The sequence below is a fragment of the Chroicocephalus ridibundus genome, chromosome Z (genome assembly GCF_963924245.1).
Source record: "Chroicocephalus ridibundus chromosome Z, bChrRid1.1, whole genome shotgun sequence".
NCBI lineage: Eukaryota > Metazoa > Chordata > Aves > Charadriiformes > Laridae > Chroicocephalus > Chroicocephalus ridibundus.
In genome coordinates, this window is record NC_086316.1 from 50,659,395 (window position 1) to 50,686,900 (window position 27,506).

Genomic DNA, 27,506 nt, shown 5'->3' on the forward strand with positions numbered 1-27,506 from the left:
TCTCACTCTACAATGCACAGAGGTCTGAGACTTTAACTGCTTCTTAAAGGACAGCTTTTGTTATAGTCTACAAAACTGATATACATGAAAAAATACTTGATAGTACTTCTAGTCTGTGAATGGCTCACAAAGATATACTGTGTTTCTACTTTCCTTCATTTTCACATTTGATAACAAAAGAAACAGATGCACAATACTTCACTCAATAACATTTTGTTTCAATTGAACTTTATTTGTAGTGTTGACCGAGACAAACTCAGAAATCACACTTCAGTGAAATCTCTGTCTAGCACCCCTTTGGAGTGCATTTAAATTCTGTAAGCTTGGTAGTTCTACTGAAATTGCCTGCCTGGCAGAGAAACTGGACCTTAAACTTTCATCTACTTCAAAATTTTCCTTAAACTTGCACACAACGTGGCCTTGATTTCCAGTTTTTCACTGCCTTGCCCCAGATTGTAATTTGTTTTCCGATATTCAGTGAAGTCTATCTTAATAGATGAAGTCTTGGATATATCATTTTCTATACCATCAGCAGCTATCCTCTTAGTATTTCAGGTGGGTAGTGATGAAGTGGGTAGAAGGAGCCCAAAATCGATTAAAAGAGATTTTAGAGCCTTGGGACAGCGGCTTAAGGGATCAGGAACACAAGTTGTATTCTCCTCTATCCCTTCGGTGGCAATCCCAAATGAGGAAATTAACAGGAAGAGGCAACAGGTCAACTTGTGGCTCTGGGACTGGTGTCATTGGCAGGGCTTTGGGTTTTTTGATCGTAGGCTGCTATATGAGTCACCTGACCAGCTGGTGGCAGGTGGGATGCACCTGTCCCAGGAGGGGAAAAGAATTCTGGGGCAGGAGTTAGCAAGGCTCATTGACAGGGCTTTAAGCTAGATATGAGGGGGGAAGGGGAAATAACTGCACCCGTCAGGAATAAACCCAAGGGAGGTATGCCAGCGCTTGAAGGGTGGTGGACTAGTGACGACTCTCGCTCTACCATTTCACTTGAGAGAAGGGATAGACATTTAGAAATCACGGAAGCACCTGAGAGGGGTCTGGTAGGAAACGGGGCCCACACTCACAAAAAGGTGTAGGAATCGTTAGCACATCTGAAGTGCATCTATACCAATGCACGCAGTATGTGCAACAAACAGGGGGAGCTTGAAGCCATGATGCACCAGGAACTACGACATAGTGGCTATCACAGAAACGTGGTGGGATGCCTCACACGACTGGAGTGCCACAATCGATGGCTACAAGATCTTCAGGAGGGACAGACAGGAAAGGAGAGGCGGTGGAGTGGCCCTGTATGTTAGAGAATGCTATGAGAGCTTGGAAATCAAGTATACTGATGATGGGGTGGAGAGTGTTTGGATTAGGTTAAGGGCCAATAAATCTGTTATCGCTGTGGGAGTCTGCAATAGACCTCCCAACCAAAGCAGTGAGGCGGATGAAGATTTCTGTAAGCAGCTGGGGTAAATCTCGCAGTCACTTGCTGTTGTTCTTGTGGGGGACTTTAACCTCATGGATATCTGCTGGGAATACAACCCAGCAGAGAGGGAACAATCCAGGATGTTCCTGGAATGTGTGGAAGATAACTTCCTCACACAGCTGGTATGTGAGACGATGAGGGAAGGTGCCCTCCTGGACCTGCTTCTTGTCAACAGGGAATAACTTTTGGGGAAAGTAAAGGTCGGTGGCCGTCTAGGGCACAGTGATCATGAGATGATCGAATTTCTGATTCTTGGGGCAACAAGGAGACTTCCAGAGGGCAAACTTTGACCCGTTCAGAAGACTGCTGGACAAAATCCCTTGGGAGGCTTCCCTGAAGGACACAGGAGCCCAGGAAGGATGGACATACTTCAGAAGAGAAGTCTTAAAGGCACAGGAGGAGGCTGTCCCCGTGTGCCGAAAAACAAGTAGGTGGGGAAGGAGACTGGCCGGGCTAAATAGGAACCTTTGGCTGGACCTCAAGAACAAAAGGAGAGTCTATGACCTTTGGAAGAGGGGGCAGGTCTCTCATGAAGACTATAAGGATATAGCGAAGCTATGCAGGGAGAAAATCAAGAGAGCCAAAGTGCACCTAGAGCTCAACCTAGCTACAGCTGTTAAGGCTAACAAAAAATGTCTCTATAAATTCATTAACAACAAAAGGAGGATTAGGGAAAATCTCCCTCCCTTATTGGATGCAGAGGGAAACATAGTCACAAAGGATGAGGAAAAGGCTGAGGTGCTCAATGCCTACTTTGCCTCAGTCTTTACCAGTGGAACTAGCTGTTCCCTGGGCACCCAGCCTCATGAGCTAGGAGACAGGGAGGGGAAGCTGAACGAGGTCATCACAATGAAAGAGGAAGTGATCAGTGACCTGCTACACCGCTTGGATGTGCACAACTCTATGGGACCAGATGGGTTACATCCAAGAGTGCTGAAAGAGTTGGCAGACATGCTCGCCAAGGCACTTTCCATTATCTACCTGAAGTCACGGCTAACTGGGGAGGTCCCAATGGACTGGAGGGTAGCATATGTAGCACCCATCTACAAAAAAGGCAGAAAGGAGGATCTGGGAAACTATAGGCCTGTCAGTCTGACCTCGGTACCAGGGAAGGTCACGGAGCAGATCATCTTGAGTGCCATTACAAGTCATATAATGGACAAGCAAGGGATCAGGCCTAGTCAGCACGGGCTTATGAAAGGCAGGTCCTGCCTGACGAACCTGATCTCCTTCTATGACAAGATGACCCAATTATTGGATGAGGGAAAGGCTGTGGACATAGTCTACCTAGACTTTCGAAAAGCATTTGACATTGTTCCTCATAGAATTCTCATGGAAAAACTGGCGGCTCATGGCCTGGATGAGCATACGATCTGCTGGATCAAGCACTGGCTGGGTGGGTGGTCCCAAAGAATGGTGGTCAATGGAGTTAAATCCAGCTGGTGGCCGGTCACAAGTGGTGTTCCTCAGGGCTCAGTGTTGGGACCATTTCTGTTTAGCATCTTTATTGATGACCTTGATAAGGCCATAGAGTGTATCATCAGCAAGCTTGCAGATGACACCAAGCTAAGTGGGAGTGTTGATCTGCATGAGGATAGGGAGGCTCTACAGAGAGACTCGGATAGATTGGATCGATGGGCCACTGCTAACGGTATGAGCTTCAACAAGGCCAAGTGCCAGGTCCTGCACTTGGGCCACAACAACCCCATGCATCGCTACAGTCTTGGGGAAATGTGTCTGGAGAGCTGCCTGGCAGAAAAGGACCTGGGGGTTCTAATTGACAAGCAGCTGAACATGAGCCAGCAGTGTGCCCAGGTGGCCAAGAAAGCTGATGCCATCCTGGCTTGTATTAGAAATAGCGTGACCAGCAGAAGGAGGGAGGTGATTGTCCCCCTGTACTCAGCACTGGTGAGGCCACACCTTAAGTATTGTGTCCAGTTTTGGGCACCTCAATACGAGAGACATATCGAGGTGCTGGAGCGAGTGCAGAGGAGGGCAACAAAGCTGGTGAAGGGCCTGGAGAATAAATCTTATGAGGAGTGATTGAAGGAGCTGGGACTGTTTAGTTTGAGGAAGAGGAGGCTCAGGGGAAACCTCATCACTCTCTACAACTACTTGAAAGGACATTGTAGAGAGGCTGGTGCTGGTCTCTTCTCACAGGTCATTAGTGATAGAACAAGAGGGAATGGCTTCAAGCTGCAGCAGGGTAGGTTTAGGCTGGACATTAGGAGAAAATTCTTCACAGAAAGAGTGGTTAGACACTGGAATAGGCTGCCCAGGGAGGTGGTGGAGTCACCATCCCTGAATGTGTTTAAGACTCATTTAGATGTGGTGTTAGGGGATATGGTGTAAGGGAGAACTTCATAGAGTGGCGTTGATGGTTGGACTCGATGATCCCAAGGGTCTTTTCCAGTCTATGATTCTATGATTCTATTCATCATCATTTGTGCAAACAGATTTGTGAAGTAATCCCTTGACAGAAGGTAATTTTGGTTTGTTACTTTTTAAACCAAGACATTTAAAAAGGGACAACTGAGTTCAAATTAAGTTTCATTGTCATAAAAATACATGGTTTAGAGATGAAGGCTACTTAACCAGAGAAAAGGCCTCAAATTGAAGAGAAGAGTTCATACAGAAACATGTTTATACTTTCCAAAACCTGTCCTAACACATTGATGTGTCTTATTGACAGATAAGAACAGAAATCAATGTAATAGTCTGAAGGTGTCTCAGTAGCACAGTATTTCTGACTATGTACACATGTCCCTCACCTGAATCCTTTCAAGGAATGCTCTATTTAGAAAATGAAAGGTTTGAATCTAGAAACCCAGAGACAGCTACCAGTGATAAAGAACAATATTTATTAATAAGTAGAAGAGGGAACTGAATAAAGGCATTTCCTTAACTTGTTGAGAATGACACCTTGAAACACAACCCTCCAAAATGTTCACTACTCTATGACAAGAATTCCCTAACCCGATACTTCTACAATTATCGAAAGCAGTATTTATGGCTAGCCACAACAACTGAAGCCATACAATTACTTTCCACTTCATTTCAAACTCAAATTGCAATGACGATTTGTTTGCTCGATTTTGTTCTTAAAAAGCAAAACGTAGTAAATTAAACAAAAAGCTCACTAATTGCAACAGAAAAGCATGTACATTTTCTGTAAAATCAGATCTGCAATATTAAATTAAACAGAGAAACAAACAAGCTTTACATTAATGATAGCAAGTGACAAATTTCATGGTTCTCAATTTGTTTTCTCTCTCAAGATACTGTGTTCAGGACCCCCTTATTTTGCATGGGGAGAAGCAGCAGAAGGGATTCAGTTGTCACTGTTGATTTACTCCATATGACATTTAAAGCCAACATGAAGCCTATGAAGATGATTCAGTTTTCTTTACTCTTTTGTCACCTTCTCTATATTTTGGGTAAATACAGGCTTGAGAAATTTCTTTGCCTGTCTCTTAGGACAAAGTATTGAAAGACAAGGTGTGATACCCATTTACCTAGTGGCTTACTGCTGCTTCCTCAAGTATGTGTGGACAAATAGAGGCAGAAGCAAAAATTCTAAACGTTTATGAAGCTTGCCAGTGCAATTTTCCGAGGACCTTGTGACTCATGACTGGGACTTTATGCAGTAACAATTACCTTTAAAGAACTGATTTTTAACCATCATTCAATTGAAGTTAGTACAATGACTGTGCATAAAACATACATGAAATAATTAGTGTGGATGGTTCTTAATTTAAGGGATGTTAAACAGCTTGTAGACATCTGCTAGCAAGCTGAAATGGGTCATTCAAAATTTATCTAACTAAATTAAGGGGAAAAAATGTTTCTCCTCCCGGGTCGGCATGTCACAAGATAACTAAACCGACTTAGTAGGCTTGCCTGGGAATCCTTAGCTGTCAGTGGTGAATATGCAAAGGGCCAGCAAATTAAATCAACCTGCCAAACTGTCAATTTCAAGCCTCATGACTGCATGAAAATAGCATCACTGGAAGAAATCAAGCATTGCCTTCTTTTGGGTTTCCTGGCACCTATTCAAATACTCATGCAGTTGTGGCTAATTTTGCATGCAAATTTCAGTCAATAAGCTCAGAACAAGACCTCCCAAGATATTTCAAAGGATCTGACAGTATTTTTTTTGAATACCAAATCAACAGTAGTTGAAATTCAATCTCCATTTGCTAGTGCTTTACATATGCACAGTGTCCCCTCTACAGGGCTAAGTTAATGAGAGCCGTACCTGCTTTCACTCACATCCTCCCAGCCGTCCTTACTGAAGTTCTCAAATACATTACTCATAACCTTGATGGACTGTTTGAGAAAAGCTCCATGATGTCCCAAAGAGCTCTTTTTCTTGGCTGTTTTTAATTTAACCTTGGTGCCTGTTATCTTGCAATTACATTGCCCAGAGGTTGCCACTGCTTTGTCTCCTTCCAGCAAACACTTCAGCTCCTGCACTTGACTCAGCAAATCTTCATTTTCATTTCTCAACCTGTTAGCTTCTGCCACTTGCTTCTTCAAAGAGGCAGCTTCTTTTTCCTGCTCATCAATCACTAACTGAAGTTCTGCTTTGTCTTTTTTTGTTTCACAAATTCTCTTAAGTAGTGTTTCGAGCTCTCTTTCTCTTGTATCTGCATCTTCCTTTTGCACTTCCAAAGATGCTTTCAAATAATTTTTTTCTTTTAATAGGTCTTTATTTATTTCTTTCTGTTTCTTTAGTTCCCCTTCAATAGCTTTGAATCTTCTTTCTAGTTGTTGTACCTAATGAAAGCAATTTTAGCATTTATAATATTTCAGCCTATCCAGTAGAAAAAAACCCTATGTTTTCAAATGTATTTATTATATGACAATAATATTACATTAAGCACAAGGACAAAAGCAATCTGTAGACCTTAATTTAAGAATAATTCTAATGTAGTGCAGATGAAAACATTTTAGCTGCAATAATACAGCTGTTGAACAAAGGGCAGATGGTAAAAGAAGTTAAAATTCCAGGCAAAGTGACACAGAAGTTTAAGTATGCTAATGAACCTTCTTGATGCATCTTGAGCTCATTACTAATTTGGTTATATATACTAATTGAATTTAAAAAAACATTCTCGGATTAAAAACTATTTTGAAATACAGACAATTTTGCACTAGCTATCTAAATCAACAAGTTCTTTCAAGTGTTGTAAATACATAAATTAAATATTAATTCGATCTTCCAAAAAAACTCCAAACAAATCATAACAAGAGATATCAAGAGCTTAGCACCTAAACTATATGAAGGCTGAAATAAATTTTTTATTCACAGAAAGGGAAACTCTATCCTATTCTAATGAAGCCACTTTACAAGCTTCTTATATATATAGTTTGAAGAAACATATTCCACCTATATAGGATGCGTAAATTTTGTTTGTAAAGTCCACTGAGGTTTACACATACACAAGGTCATTAGCAATAAACTGATTCTCAATGTTCTTCTGGAATATTCGCTTAAAGTTACAACCAAACCCCACAATATCCATAAATAAGGGGCAATGTTAATTTCAGCACAAACTAAAACGAACATCTAGTCTGTGTGATTTCCCCAGAAGTTTGCAAAGGGCGTCAGAGTGAGTTTTGTGCTCAGTAACCACTTAGTCATTTTGGAGAAGTATTTTTGTTTGGTTTTGTACAAGCTCCATCCCCACTTTTTCACTAGGGGAAGTGACAGGTGCTCTGTATTTTTCTGGACATGGATAGGAATGACTACCTTTCAAGGAGTTATATCAGAATGCACATGGCCAGCTTCAGCTACTCACCTTGTAAAATATTGGCCAATTCCATCACTTTGTAGCAATACAAAATGTCAAAACTTGTTTTGACATTGAAAATATTAAATCCACAGTATTTCTCAATAAATGCTATGTGTTTCTGCAAGGGCATTTTGCCAATGCATTTAAATTATTTTTAAACTTATGGAATGATTTATAAAGTGGGTACTGCTGATTTGATCCAGATAAATGAGAGGTCTTAATGTACAAAGTAAACTAGGACAAGAGCTGCTCAAACGTCATATACATTTGTGAATTTGATATTGAATTTGTGAGTTTGACAGCAAACCTTTAGTATGCACACCTACGCATTACTACAGTCCCTTAAGGAAATTCATAGCACTCCCACAATGAAGAGAGATTGCCTTATAGCTATATAAGTGTATTGGATGAAATTAGAAATAAAAGGTATTTTTCCAAATGTTTCAATGAAAACAAGGTTTATGATTAAAATCATAGTTTGTACTTTCCTCCTCAATGACAATGAGTTAGATCAGTACCTTTCTTCAATCACCTTCCTAAACTGAGATTCTGCTGTTTTCTCGGTTCTTTAAAGCAACCTTTTGCACTCACTAACACTTAAAGTCATGTATGACAGCTGGAAGGAAACAAACAATGAATAGCTTCTACACCTATCCCTAAGGTACCACCATAACTCTGTATATCCATAGAGATAAAAATTATGTAGTACCTGGCAAACAAAATTACAGTTCTGAAATATAGATGATAAGCAAGCATAAACTGTGTGACGTTTCAGATGGTAACATTCATATTATTTCAATTATTCACTCTACCTTAAGATAAATGAATGTGAGCACTTCCTATTCTGTGTGTTATTATTTTAACATGATGTTTGTCATTCAGTAATAACGAGATGACAGCCTTCATTGCCTGACCATATGGCAAGTGTTACAAGTATATGCAATCACATCATCTGCTGTAAATTACCATACTTCCTACAAGTTAATTCACAAATAAAAAATAAATAGACATACCCGAACTGACATTCAAAGTTATAGATTTGTGTTTATTCAATTTAAGCATGCTTTTAAAGATTTATAAGTAATTAAACAATTATTGTTTTGCAAAATGACAAACAAAAAGCATGATACTGTTTGAAGGATGTCTTTTCTTTGCAGCAAACAAAACATATGGTAAAATACAAGTGAGCCCTCTTAAGTGAACACCTGTTAACATACTAAACTACTTGTGTATATTACAAATATCAATACAAATAGCAACTAGTTAAGAACATCTTGTTACTGTATGGGGTAAAACATGTAGAATGTTTAGCAGTAAAGATTAAATACTCATCATATTTGCTAAGCCAAAGAACACTAAATGCATACAATACTATCTTATGAAGAGAGTGATACATAAAAAATATTTGCATATGCAATGTTCTGCTAAAATTTAAATATAAAAAAAGATGGATTTATCACTATTATGCATCAATTTTATTCTATAGCAAGAGGTCTATGGAGATTAACACCTTATATCATGTAAAGTTAAATACTCAGCAAAAGAAATTAAGGTTTCTGAACTTAAAAGTGGTAAAAAGCTAAACATATGTTACTTCCAATTTAGATAATTTGTTCATTTTTAACTTATACCTCTAAACATTCTTTTCATTTTCTCTGACGTTAACCATGGTTATCTCACATGATACATTAACAGCTAGTTCACTAGAATTCATTTCTGACATAATTTTGGAAATCCATATTTTTGAATTAGGAGAGAAAAATCACGGCCTAAATTCATGAGTATTGACTTATATATATATGATCCTTAGATTAAAATTTAAATCTGTTTGCTGGGGTTGGTATCTTACCTTCTGTAACTTCTGATGTGAAACTTCTTTCATATTCCTCTTTAGAGTACTGTTCTTGATGCCATCATCTTCACTAAGTCTAAAAAGTGGCTCTATCAGAAAAGAAATAATACATCAATATCAGAGAATAAATAAAATACATTGTGATGCCTAATATTTCACTAAAACAATACCTAGACATTCTTTACTTCTGCAATTATTTATAATGTGGTCTATTTTCTTGGCAAGCCTTTTGGTCAGTTTCTAAAGAGTGACCTCTTTTCAAAGTGTCCTGTCACATAATTATGAATCTTTGTAGCATCACAGTATGTTTTTTTCAGAGTACAAGCTTTTCAAACGTACAATAGATCTGCAGGTTAAAGACGGTGTACTTTCATTCTGATTTTTACTCTTTTATAGACTATTCCCTCTATGCCTTAAAAGCAGAAATCATTGCCTTTTTATCTACACAGTCACTACCAGTTTTGTTCTCTAGGTCTTGTCCCCCGCTAGGAGGATCAGAGTGACTGGTGAACAAAGCAAACAGTAACAGAATTAGGATGGATGAAAACTTTAAACCCTTTTTTTTGTTAAGTGAAAGATCATGTACTTCACCAGATAAATCACACAAATCATTTCATTGTAATACTGTGAATTCATAAAAATTAGAAATTGATACAACTAATGAGAGTGAATATGACTGTAAGCATTACTCTCAGAGACAGCTGAGAGTAGAGTACCTATACTCTAGGTATATATACTCTAGGTATATATACTATATATATATACTATATATATACTCTAGGTATATATACTATACAGTATAGTACCTATACTCTAGGTACTAAAAATCCTACAAAAATAGACAAGTTAAAAATTAGATCTATTCATGGAAAAGAATGCTAAGAAAAAGCTTAGATGTACTAATACATACAGTAAATGAGAAGTAAAATACATTCTGTTTAGATTTGACCCAAGCATTTGCAAATTGCCCACAGCTCACAGAAATGAGCAATTACACACCTCAGAAGGACTTTCTCTTAGAATATGAAATATTACATTAAAGAACAAAAAATACCAACACTTCAAAAATACCACAATATTCACATTTCTTTTCTTGCCCTTCTTCCCCCTGAATTAACTTAAAGAATTAATCTTTAGGGATAAATATCTGTGCTATGTCGTGAAGGTCTGCTTTAGAAGTATCATTTCAACCTACAAGCAGACACTGCAGGTCACTTAAAAACTTTTGATTTATAAACAAAGCAAGTGTAGAAGAAAACAGTGTTACTCTCTGTAGATTCACAATCCTCTTGATATAAACAGTGACTAACAAGTTTGTTAGAGTGAATTAGACCTTTCTTTTGTCTTTGGAACATGTCATGGCCAATTAATACTTCTGTATTCATGAAATAAATGGAACACTATTCTAAAGATAATAAAAGCTGAAAAAGGTAAAACTATGCATCTGGGGAATATGTACCTTTACCTTGATATTAATATGTTAGTTCCCATGTTATTTCAGACTACAGTCCCCCAGCACAGTGGTACTGCATACATTTACAACATTCTTTAAGTAACACACAAAGATAATATGAACATGCTTTTCATCTTTTTCTAAATATTCACTCATTTGAATGTCTGCTGTAGCTTTTATATCAGCATTTACTGTATTCCACTGAAAAGAAAAATGATTTCCCATAGTCAAAGAAACTGATCAAAGCACACAAGGTGTTATGTTTATTATGTGGATGTATTAAAATACAATTTAAAACTCTATCTATAAATAAACATGTTATATGCAAAGAATAAAGAATACTACTTCAAAATAGATAGAAAAGACTATACACGTTCAATATTATTACAGAAGTCACAAGCAACATAATTTAAAGAAAAGCCAAAGGTCACTGATACATAACCCTTTCTATTGAGCAGAAAATAAATGGCCCATTCAGACCTCTTCTCCCCTCCTCCCTTCTAATTGTTACATAAGTGTTCACAGGAATTGGTTAGGGAGGCAATGAAACAGCATTGCCTATAACTGTCTTTCTGTCTATGATAGCAGAAAGATTCATCGTATCAGTCTACTCAGCAAGACTTATGTTTTACCCATCATACTCCTACCAACTTCTCCCTCAAGGAAAAGACCCACAAGTCATAAACCCAGCTATCTTCAGTCATCAAATTACCATGGTGTTACAGAATTATACTTACATTTGACTGAGAAAACACAGTTAATTGCCAGCTTTAGAACTCCTAATTAATAATCACCAAATCTGATGATGAGTTAGTTCAACACTGCTGCCAAAATGCTACTTGAATTATGACACCACAGGTCACTATTAGTATTTGCTGACAGCCTTCTTACAGAGAGAAAAATGTACCAGTTTCCAAAAAAAACCCCAGAGCTGTATATTGGTCACTCATAGAGTACCTGTATGAACCATCAAAAGAATGAGATTTTTGCGTGCAGTATGCACCAGGTGAAGGATTCCCCTGACAGACAGGAGGTGCCGTGTTGAAGAAAGCCACTGTGTTACTGACCTCAGTGGTAGCCACCCATGCTCCTAAAGACATGCTAAGTCTGAACCAGACAGTGGGAAAAAGCACTGTGAAGACCAGCAGACGGGAATGACATTCTCACACATGAGCTGGGGACATGGTAGATTCAGAAGAAGTCTCATCACATTTCTTTCAGAATTTATCCCTGATGTTAGAATGCCTGATGGAAACAGGTACCTGATAAGGTGAAAGTGAATTCCAACATCGTTGATAAGCTGAGTAAATTCTTGCCAGGTTTCCTTTTAGAAAAGAAAACATACTTACTAAGACTGTGAACAAAGTGTATTTAGACCATATAAAGTTTGGACTCAGGAGAGTACAGATAACAGACCTGAGGTCGTACTTCTATTTGAGAAGAGCAAGGCATTTAATACTCAGTTTTAGGGCAGAGGGTGTAGGCAATTTCTTAGCACATGGACGAGGATTGCTCACATACTCTGATTTATGCTCCAAGATTAACATCCAGCTTTTGTCATTATGCTGTAGTTTTCTAGAAAATGTCAACCAATTGATAAAAGTGTCCACCACACTGCGATGTCCATACTGCATCCACCACACTGGTGCAAACCCCCTAGGATTTGCAAGGGAAACAACAAGGAAATTACTTTTTATAGAGTGGATGAGCAACTATTTTTTTGTACTTCAGTTGATAAGTTTGGAAATGGCTGGAGTCAGCTCATTTTATGTGCTAACAGAAAGTGTTGCTTAACACATATCTTCGGATTTCATTTTGTATCTTATAAAAAATTTCCTGTTCATACCTATAACAACAAATGCTGGGAAAGGTAAATAAAATTTACCTAGCACGCTTCATTCGCAGTTTAACCCTTTTTCGCAGTCTCAGTAGAATCATCAACAACAATCATCATACAAATAACCAAACCAGAAGTGTGTATCCACCCACACACTTTTAAAAAAAGAATATGTTTTAATCTGAAAGATAATGAAAAAAAGAAGGAATAAAAGACTAATTGTTAAAGCACTAAACATGTGAAGAACTGGCAGTTTCAGGGATCTGACTGTTTTTTGGAAACGCATCATTATTGCTCAGCAGGCCCTCAACTCCTTCTCACTGCTGGTTGCCTTTCCACTTCTCTCTGTGCAAAGACTGACTAACTAGGCAAAAACAAAGAAGCAATTTTAAAAGTCAGTATTTGAAACCCTCACTAGTTCCCTTCAGCTCTATCTGGGGCTATGAAAGTACCACATAAGAAAACAGTCAGTCTTCTCTTTGAGGGTAGGAAAGTCTTCTTTTTGAGTGTAGGAAGGCTCTACAGAGGGACCTGGACAGGCTGGATCGATGGGCCAAGGCCAACTGTATGAGGTTTAATAAGGCCAAGTGCCGCGTCCTGCATTTCAGTCACAACAACCCCAAGCAACGCTACAGGCTTGGGGAAGAGCGGCTGGAAAGCTGCCCGGCAGAAAAGGACCTGGGGGTGCTGCTGGATGGCCAGCTTAACATGAGCCAGCAGTGTGCTCAGGTGGCCAAGAAGGCCAACAGCATTCTGGCTTGTCTCAGGAATAGCGTGGCCAGCAGGAGCAGGGAAGTGATCGTGCCTCTGTACCCGGCACTGGTGAGGCCTCACCGCGAGTACTGTGTTCAGTTCTGGGCCCCTCTGTACAAGAGGGACATTGAAGTGCTGGAGCGTGTCCAGAGGAGAGCTACCAGGCTGGGGAGGGGTCTGGAGACCAGGTCATATGAGGAGAGGCTGAGGGAGCTGGGCATGTTTAGCTTGGAGAAGAGGAGGCTGAGGGGAGACCTCATTGCCCTCTACAGCTACCTGAAAGGAGGCTGGAGAGAGGTGGGTGTTGGCCTCTTCTCCCAGGTGAATAATGACAGGACGAGAGGAAATGGTCTGAAGTTGCGGCAGGGGAGGTTTAGATTAGGTGTTAGGAAGAATTACTTCACTGAAAGAGTGGTCAGGCACTGGAACAGCCTGCCCAGGGAGGTGGTTGAGTCACCGTCCCTAGAGGTATTTAAGAAACGTCTAGATGTGGCACTTCAGGGCATGCTCTAGTGGCAGAGATTGTAGGTTGTTTGGTTGGACTCGATGATCTCAAAGGTCCTTTCCAACCATGAAGATTCTGTGATTCAGTGATTCAGCAGCTGGATATTTCCACTTCAGCTTTATAGATACCATACCAAAAAAAATTAAAATACAGGGAAAAAAAAAATCTTTATTTTTTCCTTCAAGTGGCCAACATTATCACAAAAAAAGAAAATTGCCAATAGCAGAAAATTGGAATAAAGAATGGTAAGGCTTTAGTGCTAAGCACATGCAGAGTACTTCTCCAAGTCTCCTACTCCCTTCTTTTGCACAATACCGTGCATAAAGAATTCACCACAGATGTGACACCCAGCTGAACTGTATCTATGCACTCTTGAATACTTCTACCAGACCATTCAGGAACAGCAAATAATACAAAGAATCAGAGGAATGATGAAGAGGCAATGGCAATTTATTACCTATCTGACTGACAAAGAAACATCTTCACAGAACCATCAACTACGGTAAGGATTGTAAATATGCGAGATATTCACAATCAATTCAAGATTTCCACCATTTTGATTTACTTTCAAATTCACATACTTTGTGATACTAGTACTAAAAAAAGAAGTCTGAATAAGCATGAAGTTTCTGTGTCACTGTATTTCAATACTGCAAAAACCATTTCAGATTCTGTAGAAAGCTTCATAAACATATAAACATGCTTTAGATTTTACACATATATATATTTACATACATACACATAGATAGTTTAAACATAAAATAATTAACTAATTTTGTATGTAGGTTATACACATACTTTGCAAACATTAGTGTATATCTATATGTAAAAATTGTCATTGATTTAATAGACATGTGGAGAAATTAAGGGTAAATATACTTTGAAATAAGAACATGTATGGCCTTATGCTTATAAAATACACATTCAACAAAAAGAAACTAACCTTTGGTGAGAAAATAACCTTAAAATTAAGATTTCTAATAGACCATATATACACATATAAAATACTATACCTTCCCTTTTTTTGTTGTAAACATAGTTAAACTCCTGTATTGCGTGAACTTACCTACAGATCGGTGTACTTTCATCTGATCCAATTCTTCTTCAAGATTCAGTCTACAAAAACAGAAATAAAAAAGTAAGAAGCACAGAACAGCCATGTAGACACCACTAAAATAATAAAAAAATAAACCAAGAACATATTAATATATTCACGTGGAAAAAATGGTTAACATCGAGGAATTAGTTCTAATTTGACAACACTTAGCATACTTCAAACATTTGTCATTTGCACAACAGTCAATTAAAATTTATAAATGTGAATTTACAAAATTCACATATAATGTTGGTTGTAACATACATAGTTTCAGATGATCCTTTTTAGTAAGAAAACACCTGAAACGAAAAGCAAACCATTAGGAGGTGGAATCCTGTTAAGCGGGCAGTAAGTATTCAGTCTCAGGGAAAACCACCCGCCAACCTTGCACAGATATATCTTACCATTCCTTTTTTTTTCCAGCGGCCATTTGAGAAACGTATGAACAAAGTCTCTCCTCCCCTTTTCTGTTCCTGATTTGTTACTATATTACTGATATAGTTTATTCTGTAATACCAATCAGCTAAGGTCTGTACAACAAAATAACCGAATTACTGTTTTTAATTTTGTTTAAATGATATAAAATATAAAAGTTTCAAAGGCAGATTGGGAAATGCGAGAACAAAATACATTAATTTAAATGGTTCATTTATACTTCTGTTTTCTGACATCATCTTTCATTATATATATATTATATTTAGCAATAAGATCCCCACCTACTTTAGCCTAGGATCCTACAGCACATAGAACAGAGGGCAGTCATTTCACATGCAGATTTTGCTTAGCATATAACCTCATATCCTATACAAATACACATTATTGTAGCCCTGTTCTGACGGTTGATTTGATAATTTCTTCATAGCCTTTTCTGCTGTACTCTGAACTGCAGCATCTAACTGCTTCACAGGAAACTGATGCTTTACAAAATCCCTCTGAGATAAGGCCCAACGAAAATTAGGCCAAAATATCTGTTAACTTAAGGAAAGGGTATTTAAAAATGGTCTTTCAGTATACACAGTATTTTAAAGCACATTATGTTTAATGTATCTCTGACTCAGTTGTAACTCTAAACATTGCAATTGACATCCCAGTGTCTCACACCAAGTACAAAGAAAATGAGAAATTTGTAAAATTTTCTTTGTAAAAAATGAGAAAATGAGAAACTTGCTTTGCATGACACATAAGACTCCAGCTATTTTCAGGATCACTCAGCTGCCTTCCCAGGTTCACCTCCTCTGCTCTTTCAATGCTTCAGTCATCAACAGTTTCTATAACACAAGTCTACAGCGGCTTTTACTTCCATACTGTCCTAACTCTTCATGGCATGTTCACTTTTTGCACTGAATGGCACAATGCTTCCTTGAAAAAACATTCTCTGTTTACGCATTTAGAGACCGTACTCAACATTACATGAATACAAGGGAGTCAATTAAGGATATTTTAGAATCCTTCCTGCTTGAACCTCTATCTTCTGAACATGTTATTTTTCAACTTTAAAAACATTATTTGAATGAACACACATTTACAGACATATACATATACATTCATACTGCCTCCCTACACACTAAGTTGACAAGCATACAATGATAATTGTAGAAGAGCTTTAAAAATAATTAATTTTTACATAAAGATATTTTTAGGGTGATGAAAGACACACAGAAGTAAATAAACAATATGAAATAAATAAAAGGGTAGGTTTATAGTCTGAATATCTGAAGCATTTCCAAATAAATTCATTTGCCTGTGAAATAGTCTCCAATAGAAGTTATTATATATCTAAGCTGGAAATATTTCAGGCAAGCCTAGACAAGAAATTGTAACGTGTAAGACCTCATCCAACCCATACGAGTCAATGACTGGCTTGTATGAACGCTAGAAATGTCCAACTGGGTTAGACCAGCCCTGGGTCCATCCATCACCAGTGCTCTGTCTCCAGCAGAGGCAAAAGCAGATGCTACTCAGGAGAGAGCACAAGCCGTTTCTGCAGCCTGATTCCAATTTTCCATCCTGAAAGCAGCACGTAAGCACTACCTTTTGTTTCCTCTGCTTTAACTGGCTCCCTGTTGCTAAAAGGACCTTTCCTCCAATCCCGCAGGAATGGAAGTTCTTTATAACCTTTCATGTGGAGTCTTGTCAAAGGCAATTGGAAAATACAGGTCAGATTTATCCACATGGTTACTGTCACCCTTCTGCAATTCCAGCAGGTTAATGAAGCAGGATTTCCTTTTACAGGAGCCACACTGATGCTTCCCCAACAAAACTGTGTTGATTGGTGCTCAGTGATCTCCCTCCCTCACGTGGGTTTTTTTCCTTTTTGTTTAATTTTTTTCTTCTTTTTTTGGTTTGTTTTGTTTTTTCTTTTTTCCCACTCTGTTTCCTAAAGACAGACATCTTCCCAAGTGTGGAAGCAGTGAGGCTCACTGGTCTGCAGCTCCCTCTAGAGCCCATTTTGCAGATGGGAGTTGGAGTAGCAACCTGCCAGTCAACTGGCACAGTGGCTGTTTACAATGAGGTTACAGTTCAGTAATTTCATACTTCAGTTTCTTCACCCCCCCTCGGGTGTGAAGATATTAACAACAAGATATTAACAAATAACTCACCTACTTGACCTCATAATTACTTTCCAGCTACTTCAAACAGATCTAACACCTTTGATCTATCTGCTACAAAGAATACATGAGTTGTTGGCATCTCTTAGCATTTTCAGTAGGGAAGACTGATGCAAAGATTCACTGAGCTGTTCTTTTACAGCCTTGTAAACCCCATGTGTCCTTATCCTTTTATACTGTTATCATTAAGCAAACCTACAAATTTCCTAACTGTCTTCTTTTTCACTTTACTTAAGCAAAATTTTATGATCACAGCTTAAGCATCTTTGAAAACCACTCTTCAAGAGCTTTTTTTAGCCTTCTCAGCTTCCCACTTGCATTTGTCCTGCCATTGTTTATTGGCCTACCTGTTCTCACTAATGCAAGCTTAAGTTTTAAATGCTGACCTTTTCTCTGCAAGGGCCACAAAAACTTCCCCACTGAGTCTTTAGAGAGAGCTTCTTAAGACCTTTTTGGGGTGAGGGTTGGTTTGGGTTTTCTTAATTTCGTTTTTTTTTTTTTTTAAATTGTAGCACTTACTTCAATTGAGTTTCAGCTACAGTACCCTTCTTAACAGTCTCCAACTGTTCATAGGCTTTCTGCAATGCTTGTTTTAGTGTTTGGGGGGGTTGGTAGTTTTTTGACTAGTTGTTCCATTTTTATGTAGTTCCCTTTCTGGAAAGTGAATATCCCCAGGGCAATTGATTTGGTCCACTCTTCTGCTACTATTTAAATCTAATTAGAAAAAAAAAAAAAGAAAGAAAAAAAGAGGCCAACATCACATGAACCCATCTTCATAAAAGATGAGATGTGGGAAAATACAGGCCTCACCTCTTTTCCTAGGAAAGTTACAGAGCAAATCATCCTGGAAATCACGTCAAGCCACCTAATGGACAAGAAGGTGATTGGAAACAGCTAGAATGGATTTATCAAGGAAAAATTTTGCTTTACCAGCATGATTGCCTCTGTAAGGAGAGGACAGGCTGTATGAATAAAAGAAGAGCAGACAACAGTATATACCTTGAATTTGTCAAGGCATTTGAGATTGTCTACCACCTCCTTACTGCCAAATAGTTGAGATCTGAACTGAAAAGTAGATAAGGTGGCTGGGAAATTGGCTGGGCTGTTAGGCTCAAAGGGTGATGATCTGTGGTGTGAAGTCCAGCTGGCAGCGAGCTATTAAAAGCATCCCTCAGGGATCTCTACCAGAGCCAGTACTGTTTAATTTCTTTATTAACAACCTCAAAGATGGGTTAGAGTGCCTCTCAGCAAGTTCACAGATGATATTAAACTGAGGGAAGCAACCCATGCACTTGCTAGAGGGCTGGACTGCTATTCAGAGAGACCTCATAGGCAGGAAAAAATGGGCCTATGGGAACTTCATGAAGTTCACCAAAGGCAAAGTCCTGCCAGAATAACCCCTTGCAACAGGACATTCTAGAAGACTAACTGGCTAGAGAGCAGCTTTGCAGAAAAAGTGGGGTTCTTCTGAGCAACATGTGGAACACTAGGTAGTGACATGCCTTTGTGGCAAAGACTAACAACATACTAGCTGTATAGGCAAAAGTATAGTCAGCGTTTCTGAGACTGCATGTGTGGCCGCGTCTAGTTCTGGGTTCCTCCAGGAAAAACACTGACCTACTAAATTAAATCTAGCAAAGGGGTTCCACGATGGTCAGGGGTTGGGCACATTACAGGGTGAAAGATGTGGGTTTATTTGGCCTTACCGAGAAGGTAAGATTTTATTGCTGTCTACCTAACACAAGGATGTCAAAACATGGAGTTTGACTTTTCTCAGAGGAGCACAGTAGACTATGAAGGCCAATGGACACAAGTTAGAATACATCAAAATCCAACAAGATATAAAAAGAAACTGCTCCTTAGGCTGGTCAGACCGTGGAAGAGCTGCCCAGAAAGGTTCTGAAATCTGCATCCTTGGTCTCCATCTCCTCCATCTTTTCATAGAATCACAGAATGATAGGGGTTGGAAGGGACCTCTGGAGATCATCTAGTCCAACCCCCCCGCCAAAGCAGGGTCACCTAGAGCAGGTTGCACAAGAACACGTCCAGATGGGTTTTGAATGACTCCAGAGATGGGAACTCCACCACCTCTCTTGGCAGCCTGTTCCAGCGCTCTGTCACCCTCAAAGTAAAGAAGTTCCTCCTCATGTTTAGGTGGAACTTCCTATGTTCAAGTTTGTACCCGTTACCTCTTGCCCTGTCACTGGGCACCACTGAATAAAGACTGGCCCCATCCAAAACTGACACTGCTTTGACCAGCAGGTTGGACAAGACAGCTTCCAGATGTTCCTTCCAAGCTGCACAATTCTGTGCTTCTCATTGTATTGAGGTAACTACTACAGAAAGGCTTTGTTTGTAATGCTTTCTGAACTAAGTTCTGTATACCACTAAAAATAAATTCCAGAACAGTATTTTTCCTTTTGGTTTCTAAGACTGATCATTCTAGAAAAGCTACTTATTCCATACAAAGTTTGTATCTCCACATCTTGTCTTGGCAAGGTAGAGATGCAGGATCTATGTGGATAGTTGAAAACTTGTGTGATTACAGTCTGTCCTTCACAACTCATTAAATCTCGCTTCACATTTCTGCATCAGTGTCAGCATCCTGATGAAAAGATCAGCAGTACAATCTGACTGCTACTTACTTATTATTGAAATATAGGACTCCTATGCAAAAGCATGACACAGTGTTCCCTTTTTCCGTAATAGCTGTCTGACATTACACTTAAATGATCCTTTTCATACAGTACCACTCTCTCACCAGGTCATCCCACTCTGTCATTCCTGCAAAGATAGCACCTGGGCAACACTGTACCTCACAGATAACTTTCCTTCCTCCAGGTCATTGAGATGCCTAGTGTGTCAGGATTGTGTCATCTGATGCCAAGCAGTCCAGTTCCACATCTTAGTACTTGCGTTTGTAGCACAGAAGTACTTGTAAATTATTTCCTCATTCTGTTGTTTAATATGTCAGTCAACTAATGTTGACAATATTTTAAAACAACTTTCCTTATTTTTTGTGACCTCCCACTACCAACACCCGCTTCCTCTTACCCTTAAAGAGTCCCTTTACTGCAGGAGCATTCTTAGTGCAAGAGGACATTGTAACATCAGCTAAACAGCAAGTCTCATCTCATTTATTGTCTCATCTAATTCCTCCTTGCAAACATGATGTTCTCCTTTCCCAAGATTTATACTCTTTGCAGCAGCATATATTAACACAGAGTTAGTTGTTTTCTTGGATTCTTTCATTTTTTCTAATCTCTGAAGCCTGACAATCTTAGGTTCACAAACTTGTTAATGCACAGACCGGGCCACTGAAGGCCAATACGGTTAGCATTGAGCAAATTTCTAAGTATTTAACCCATTTGGGAACAGATTCTACACTGATTTCTATTAAATCTTTTTTCTTTTTTTTTTTTCCTGAAAAACAAACGTAATACAACAAAACCTTCAAGCTTTATTTTCTATGGAATTTTTATGACAAATATGGTGGTAACAGAGAAAAACAAAAATATATAATTCAAGGCCAGGCTGGATGGGGCTTTGAGCAGCTTGGTCTAGTGGGAGGTGTCCCTGCCCATGGCAGGGGGTTGGAACTGGATGATCTTTAAGGTCCCTTCCAGCCCAAACCATTCTATGATTCTGTGACTACCTGTATGGTCTTGATACATATTACATTCATTATACAAAATTGGAACATGAAAAAGGAAGGTACAAGTAATTGTGGCTTTTTATCGTGACTATGTGTGCAGTCAAGTGTGTTTTTACTACCACCCGTAAGTCTTTTCCATTTCAAGGTTAAAAACAGAGCAAAATCACGATGGGAAGAACCACATACAGAAGCAAGTAGCTCTTCTTTCTTGTCCATTTGTTAACAACTCAGAAGTAAAATGTGTTCCGATATATTTGAATATTTTTGACATGCTACTCTAGCTAGAACTCGCAAAAAAAACCCAGAACGACCTGTATATGCATTATAACAAAAAACCCACATCTAGTTCAGTTCTCTAAAATTCGCCACAAAAGTACTGTAGCCTGCATATTTTGTTACAAGAGACCAGCTCAATAAAAAGGAGGAAAGGGTCTTCTTGTGGTCTTCTTGAAGAATAGAACTTTTTGCAGAGACTGCGTGATTGCTACTTTCCACAAGAACAAGTGAACATGATCAGTTGGAACAAGCAACAAAGGATCAAGTAAGAAATTTCTAAGGAGCAAGAAGGGGCTCCAAGAAATTCAAGGTAACTGAAGAAGTCACAGAAAACTGCTGAAGTATAATGCAACACTGAATGAAATGACTCAACTGAAAGAACATAGTGGCAAAAAGCAGGGGTGGGCAGGATATTTGCTTTCCAGCCTTTCATTTACACCATTATCTGCCTCAGCATCCTATCACACAGATGTGCCAACCTAATAGATAAAAAACGATTTATCTTTATGAAACCCTCCCTGCCTCTCCAAAAACTACTTCAAGTGAGTCTGAAGGTAAACATCTCTGTGTGTTTTTTCCCCAGAAAGGGAATTGCCTTTAGCAGACTATGTCTGCCCCACCAGTCTTTTGAATGATCCATGTTCAACTCTTCTACGAAGCGGATTAGGTACTTGAAGAGACCTGTGATCCAGTTGCACGTATTCTAGCGACATGAGATGCTTCCCTCACTTACTGGGGGCGAGAGAAGGATTACCTCTGCAATCCTTCCACTCAAAGGATCAAAAATAAGCTCTGTGTGTGGTAATGCAGAACAATAACCTACTGGAACTCGAGAGTCAGAACAGCAGTGTCAAAGTTCAGATACTGTGAGTAAGAGCTTCTAACACTATTTTAGCAGATGAAGCTAATATTTGCTGTAATTATCTTAGGCAAATGCTCACTAGATTTACTGCATCAGTTTTCACATAGTTCAGTTTCAGTTAACACATCAAACAATGGAAAGAAGAAATGCGCCAGGTTTTGATCCTAAATGAAAGGGGATTTCTCTGTGAATTGAAAAACTTGTGTTTGATTTAGCAAGCGCTGAGCAAAGGGCATCCTGTTTATGTCATCTGAAAAGATCCAAGACATAAACTGAAGCTGAGAGATGGAATCTTTGAAGATGTTTCTACAGTGGAAAGGTAGTTTCTGTGTAAAGTGATTCTAGCTGATTGTAGTCTTGAGGCATGGATATTGAAAAGAAATCTTTGAACATTAGTACTTGCCACCTCCATCTTTTGACAGTAGAAATGCCGGGAGTTGAAGATGTTTCAAGAGTAGGCAATTTTGAGGGTTATGTATATGTTAGATGTTTATGTTAATCTCCATTTAACTGTGTTTCTAGCAATTTTTTTAGGACAGCTCCACAAATTTCACATTTTACACTTACACACAACTACAAGCTTGACTTAAAAAGAAAATTAAAAATCGGCATATTTTAAACTTTTTTGTATCTGGTATCAAATAATTTTTCTCCTGATAAATCCATAAATTACTAAACAAAGTGAAAGAGATTATAAATTTACATTGAGGATTAGGTTAATTATCTTTCCTATTTCAGATTATAATACCAAGTGGCACAAGTATTTGAGCACAACTCTTTTCCCAGTAGGGAAATTCAGCAATGAGAGTATTTAGGAAATGCAGGAGAAGAACAAATTTACAAAAATTTGGAAACAGTCAACCCTCTACTTTGTAAATCAGTAGCATAGAATATGGAGAATGATTTTTATTTACCCTTTCACAAGTCTCCTAATGACAATATATCAGTTGACAAGCAGGGTGCTTTCTAGTTGTCTTTTTCACACCATGTATGTTTTTGCTTGAGAAAGCAAATAAAATATATAGCATATGAAATTTATAAATCAGCATTTTTCAAGGAAAAATTATTTTCTGCCTTTTAAAAAAATTAATTTTTTTAATTGTATGGTTGTATTTAAGTTTGTCTGTTATTTCAGTCAGCATCTCATAAATATGATCTCATTATTATGTCTATTACACAATTAAAAAACATCAACCTTCTAAATATTTTACATGAAACAGATTTTGAGCTCCATTTGTACAGGGAAGAGATAGAACCTGAAATTCATTTGGAGATGATACCCCAGTACAAAAGGAGGAATATGATGTATGTAAGTACTGAAGTGCTGCTAAGCAAGGCACACATAACATCAACAAAAGGAAAAAACAAACAAGGTAGCAATCAAACAGGACAAATTATGCAGTCCTGCAGTTAAGGTTGATGAACCACGAGTTAAAAAAAAAAGAAAAAGAGGAGGCCTATGGAAAAACATAATTTAGAGAACTGAAGTGATTGAGGTTCTAAATTGAATACATACAGCAATGTAGAACTCAAATGAAAGTCTATGGTAATCATAATAGGAAACTGAAAAACTTTTCTTTGGAAAAAAAGTTTGCTCTATGGACTCAGAGAAGATAGACCTTTGAACCATAATTCAAGAATGAATGATGGGATTTGAATACGATGGAAATATGCAGGTCAAGAGGAAAGACAAACAAACCTGAGTGTGCGTATAAATTGATCACTTCCAGCTCGTGATCAATTCACATCTTCGCACCTTTTCTCTTGACAAAGTCAAAGGCTACTACTGCATTTTACAGTTTCTGTCAAATTCATGCTGTGTATTCATTCCATTATTTAATTTAAATATTAAAAAGGGAAGTTTCTAGGATATAATTTAAAACAATAGAGAGATACCAGAAAGATAAACATACTGTGAAGTATTCTGACACCTTACACAATTGTTTATATTGATATGTGGAGGAGGTGAAACTTTGCAGGGTGTTGAAACTCCAGAATTCTGTAAATTCGGTCAATAATCATTAATAAATTGATGAAAAAACTAAAAATAGAAATAAAACCTAAATAAATTTCAATGTGCTTTAAAAGCAACAAAAAACCTGCTCAGAATTGTTTCTGAAATTTTGCATAAAACACCTCCTAGCTGTATACATGAATAACCTTAGGCAAAAAAGATTCACGAATAGGAATACCTATCAGCAATCCAGATGAAAAGAAAATAAGTAACCACTCAGTTGAACTTTATTAAGTTTCATTAAACTCAAAGTTTAAAAGCTTATCTGCAATGGTAATGCTAATGGAGTGAGCCATTTCTAAAATCTTGCAATGTTGAAATTGCAGTTATCACTTGGCCTGTACCTAGATGCATTCTTTACACAGGTTAATTTCAATCAGTTGGGTTTGGGGTTTTTTACGCCGAAAAGGTATAAAACATTTTCAAAACATGGCAAACAACTCTTTTCTGATGGAACTGGGAAAGTCTTTACAGTTCTGGTTAGTTTATAGTCAAGGTTTCTAGAATCCTAAAGACTGTACAACTGAAAAATATACCCTGAAAATTTACAGTAACACCATACCAAATTTGCCAACAATGAAGGTCACATAACTGTGAGTGACATACATGGCTGCTATTTCTAATTTTAAGAACAAATACACTAATCCTATATCTGTTAGATGAACTGAAAATTTTATTTAAAATATGTATTCAGCTCCCATACACACTTTGCTGCTCAGGATCATTTCTTAAAGAGGGAAGAAAGAATGACTGGGTTTGCAATGTGCTTGAAAGAGTAATAAAACTAGTGGACTGTAAAAAATCCAGAATTTATGACTCCTTCCAGAAAAAAAATGCCTTGCTCTTACTTATACTCAAATCTTGTATTTTCTAGGAGCTTTGCTAGCTTCGAATGAGAGCCCATCAGATGGGAGAAAAGTGACTTAAAGCCATACAAAGCCTAGACACTGGTGTACTGCTTTTCATCTTTATTCAGACCTGAAATTGCCTCATGGCCTTGAGCCTTCTGCATAGAGAGGTTATGCTGCTTGTAAGTATATCTGGTAGAATTTGACTCTATTTCTTCAGTAATTCTTCCTCAACAGCAAGCATTTTCTTATCTGTTTCCAAAACAAGTCGAAAACCTAAAGAGAGCTTCTGACAATATAGCCTACTCCAAAATATATTTAAAGTTTACTCTGTTGACAAGAAACAGTTCAGGCCAGCAACAGTCTTAGATGCTCTATATTACGTGGTCAGAGAGTAACTTCCAACTCCTTCCTTCCCAAGGAGATGCCATTAAGTCCTTGAATTAACAGGGATCAGCACCCTAAATTAGCAAGAATCCAATGGCACTTCCGAGAATACTGACAGTATCTTCTAATGTGGCAGGTCAGAAACAGAATCATGTCTTTGTTTTCACATCCCAAGAACAATCTCAAAAGTATTTTGTTTACTATCAATAACTTCATGAAAGTCATTCTTCTTGCTTGTAATGTAAATATACCAAAGGCAGCAAGAGGATCAGGAGAGTACTCACCCTCCTATTTTATGTACCAGTGCTTCATTTCTATCCTCCGACTATAATTGCCACAGTCCTAGTTGGCAATATTAAAACAAGGATAGTAAGAAATCAAGAGAGAGCAAATTTATCCAGCTAATAGGTTATGCTGGTATTGCATACATTTTTAAAGGTACTGGCCTTGACCCACAATTATAGTATCTGCTCTTTCCAGTATCATACCATATTCTGAATTCTATTTTATGGTAATATAATACTTTTGATTACTCCTTCATTTCTTAATATTTTTTTTTAATACTCACCCATTTGAAATATAGGAAGAGGTATCATAATAAAACTGTGCATAGAATGAGTTTTGCCAAAGGAATTACTTTTGATTTCTTTTAGATTATAGCTAGGCATCAGCAAGAAATTCTCTGTAACAGTTGCTTACTTATCAAGTTACTAGAACAGGAGAAATGCTCATACCATCTGCATATAAGCAGAGCTTCTGCAAAATATACCTTCTTACTAGAACAAAATTTCCTAGTACTCATCATTTTTAATTGTCAGCAGTTCTAAAGATACCATCAGGAGCCCTCACAGAGCTCCAAATCTAAGGTACATGTACACATGCGCACTTGGGTCTCAATGCATTAAATAAAAGGTAATTTAGAAGGATAACCTGAACTGTAGCATAAACTTTCTCTCTGCATTTACCAGTTTAAAGGGCTCCTTCCCACAAGAGTTGCCAACCTTAGGTTAACCCACTGCCAGAGGACTCTAGTTAGTCCTCTAGCAAACCACTGCCTCCCGAGTAATACACATCCCATAAGTCAGCCATTGCTCATCAGCAGCTTTCAGCATTCACAGGTAGGGCCAGCAGGAGACTCCTACACTCCTCTGCATACAGATAAAAGGAATTAAGAGAGCAGGCTCATGGCAGTCTAAAATAAACATCCAAACAAACAATAAGACTTTTTTTCCGTTTGTCCTAGGGAATTTTATCTGGAAAATAAAACCAAGCAGAGAATCTCATTTCTAATAGAGCTGAATATATAAGAAGGAATAACCCACTGAGGAAACCGACTCCTTCCCAAGGATTACAAGTTGTAAGACTGCAGGAGGATGACTCTTTGGAGAAATAAGCAGAACCATCCACAATCTCCTAATGCACACAGTTGCTGGTTTGGACAGATATCAGGGGGCTAGTCCAGGAGCTGCTGCAGTCAGGGAAGCCTTCCTCTGAGTCCAAGAGGTTAACTATTGCCTTTTCAAATGTTTTCCTCCAGAGTCATGGAAGACTGTTAAAGACTGGAAAGCCAAATTAAGAATAAAATCAGACAGAAAAAAACTGCTAAGCAGGCTTTGCATGCTCTTTATCAGGGTCCTTAAAAAGGGACAGTAGTGTTGCTTATTACAGTAGCCAAAATAAGTAAGTTTTAAAGACAATGGATCAAAGTAGTGCTAGGCAATTTTTTCTTATCCAGAACTTAAGCTAAATAGCCTAATAATCCTTACAAGGAAAATGGGACAGCAGAAGAAGCTCCATTTTCTTCCCCTCAGAAAAGAAAGGAACTTGGGAAGAAAGACAGCAAATTAACCCAGAAAGGTCCTCTAGGTAAGCAAAACTGAATTGCATTTCCTGTTCCTGAGTCTTCAAAAGAGTAAAAATTGTACTCTGTAAAACCGGAGTAGAATGCACATGCACATTATGTATACTTTTGTAAAAAGCCCATACAGAAAATGTAGGAAGATGCTTTCATAAATGAGGATGAGTCGTCTGATATGTCATAATGCAAACACTAATTTTAATTTTCTACTACTCAA

At 38.1% G+C, this 27,506-nt stretch overlaps 1 protein-coding gene across 4 annotated transcripts in view; it reads right to left on the reverse strand.

Annotated features, from left to right (window-relative positions):
* The window catches only part of CNTLN (centlein), a 196,297-nt gene that overhangs the window by 62,053 nt on the left and 106,738 nt on the right, over positions 1-27,506 (reverse strand). For 3 of the 4 annotated variants that reach the window (XM_063320958.1, XM_063320959.1, XM_063320961.1), the window contains 3 exons: positions 14,751-14,800; positions 9,134-9,225; positions 5,745-6,265 (listed from right to left, as the gene is read on the reverse strand). In XM_063320958.1, coding sequence (XP_063177028.1) covers positions 5,745-6,265; positions 9,134-9,225; positions 14,751-14,800 — 663 coding nt within the window. The remainder of the gene's footprint in view (positions 1-5,744; positions 6,266-9,133; positions 9,226-14,750; positions 14,801-27,506) is intronic. The other variant, XM_063320962.1, reaches the window with a different exon arrangement.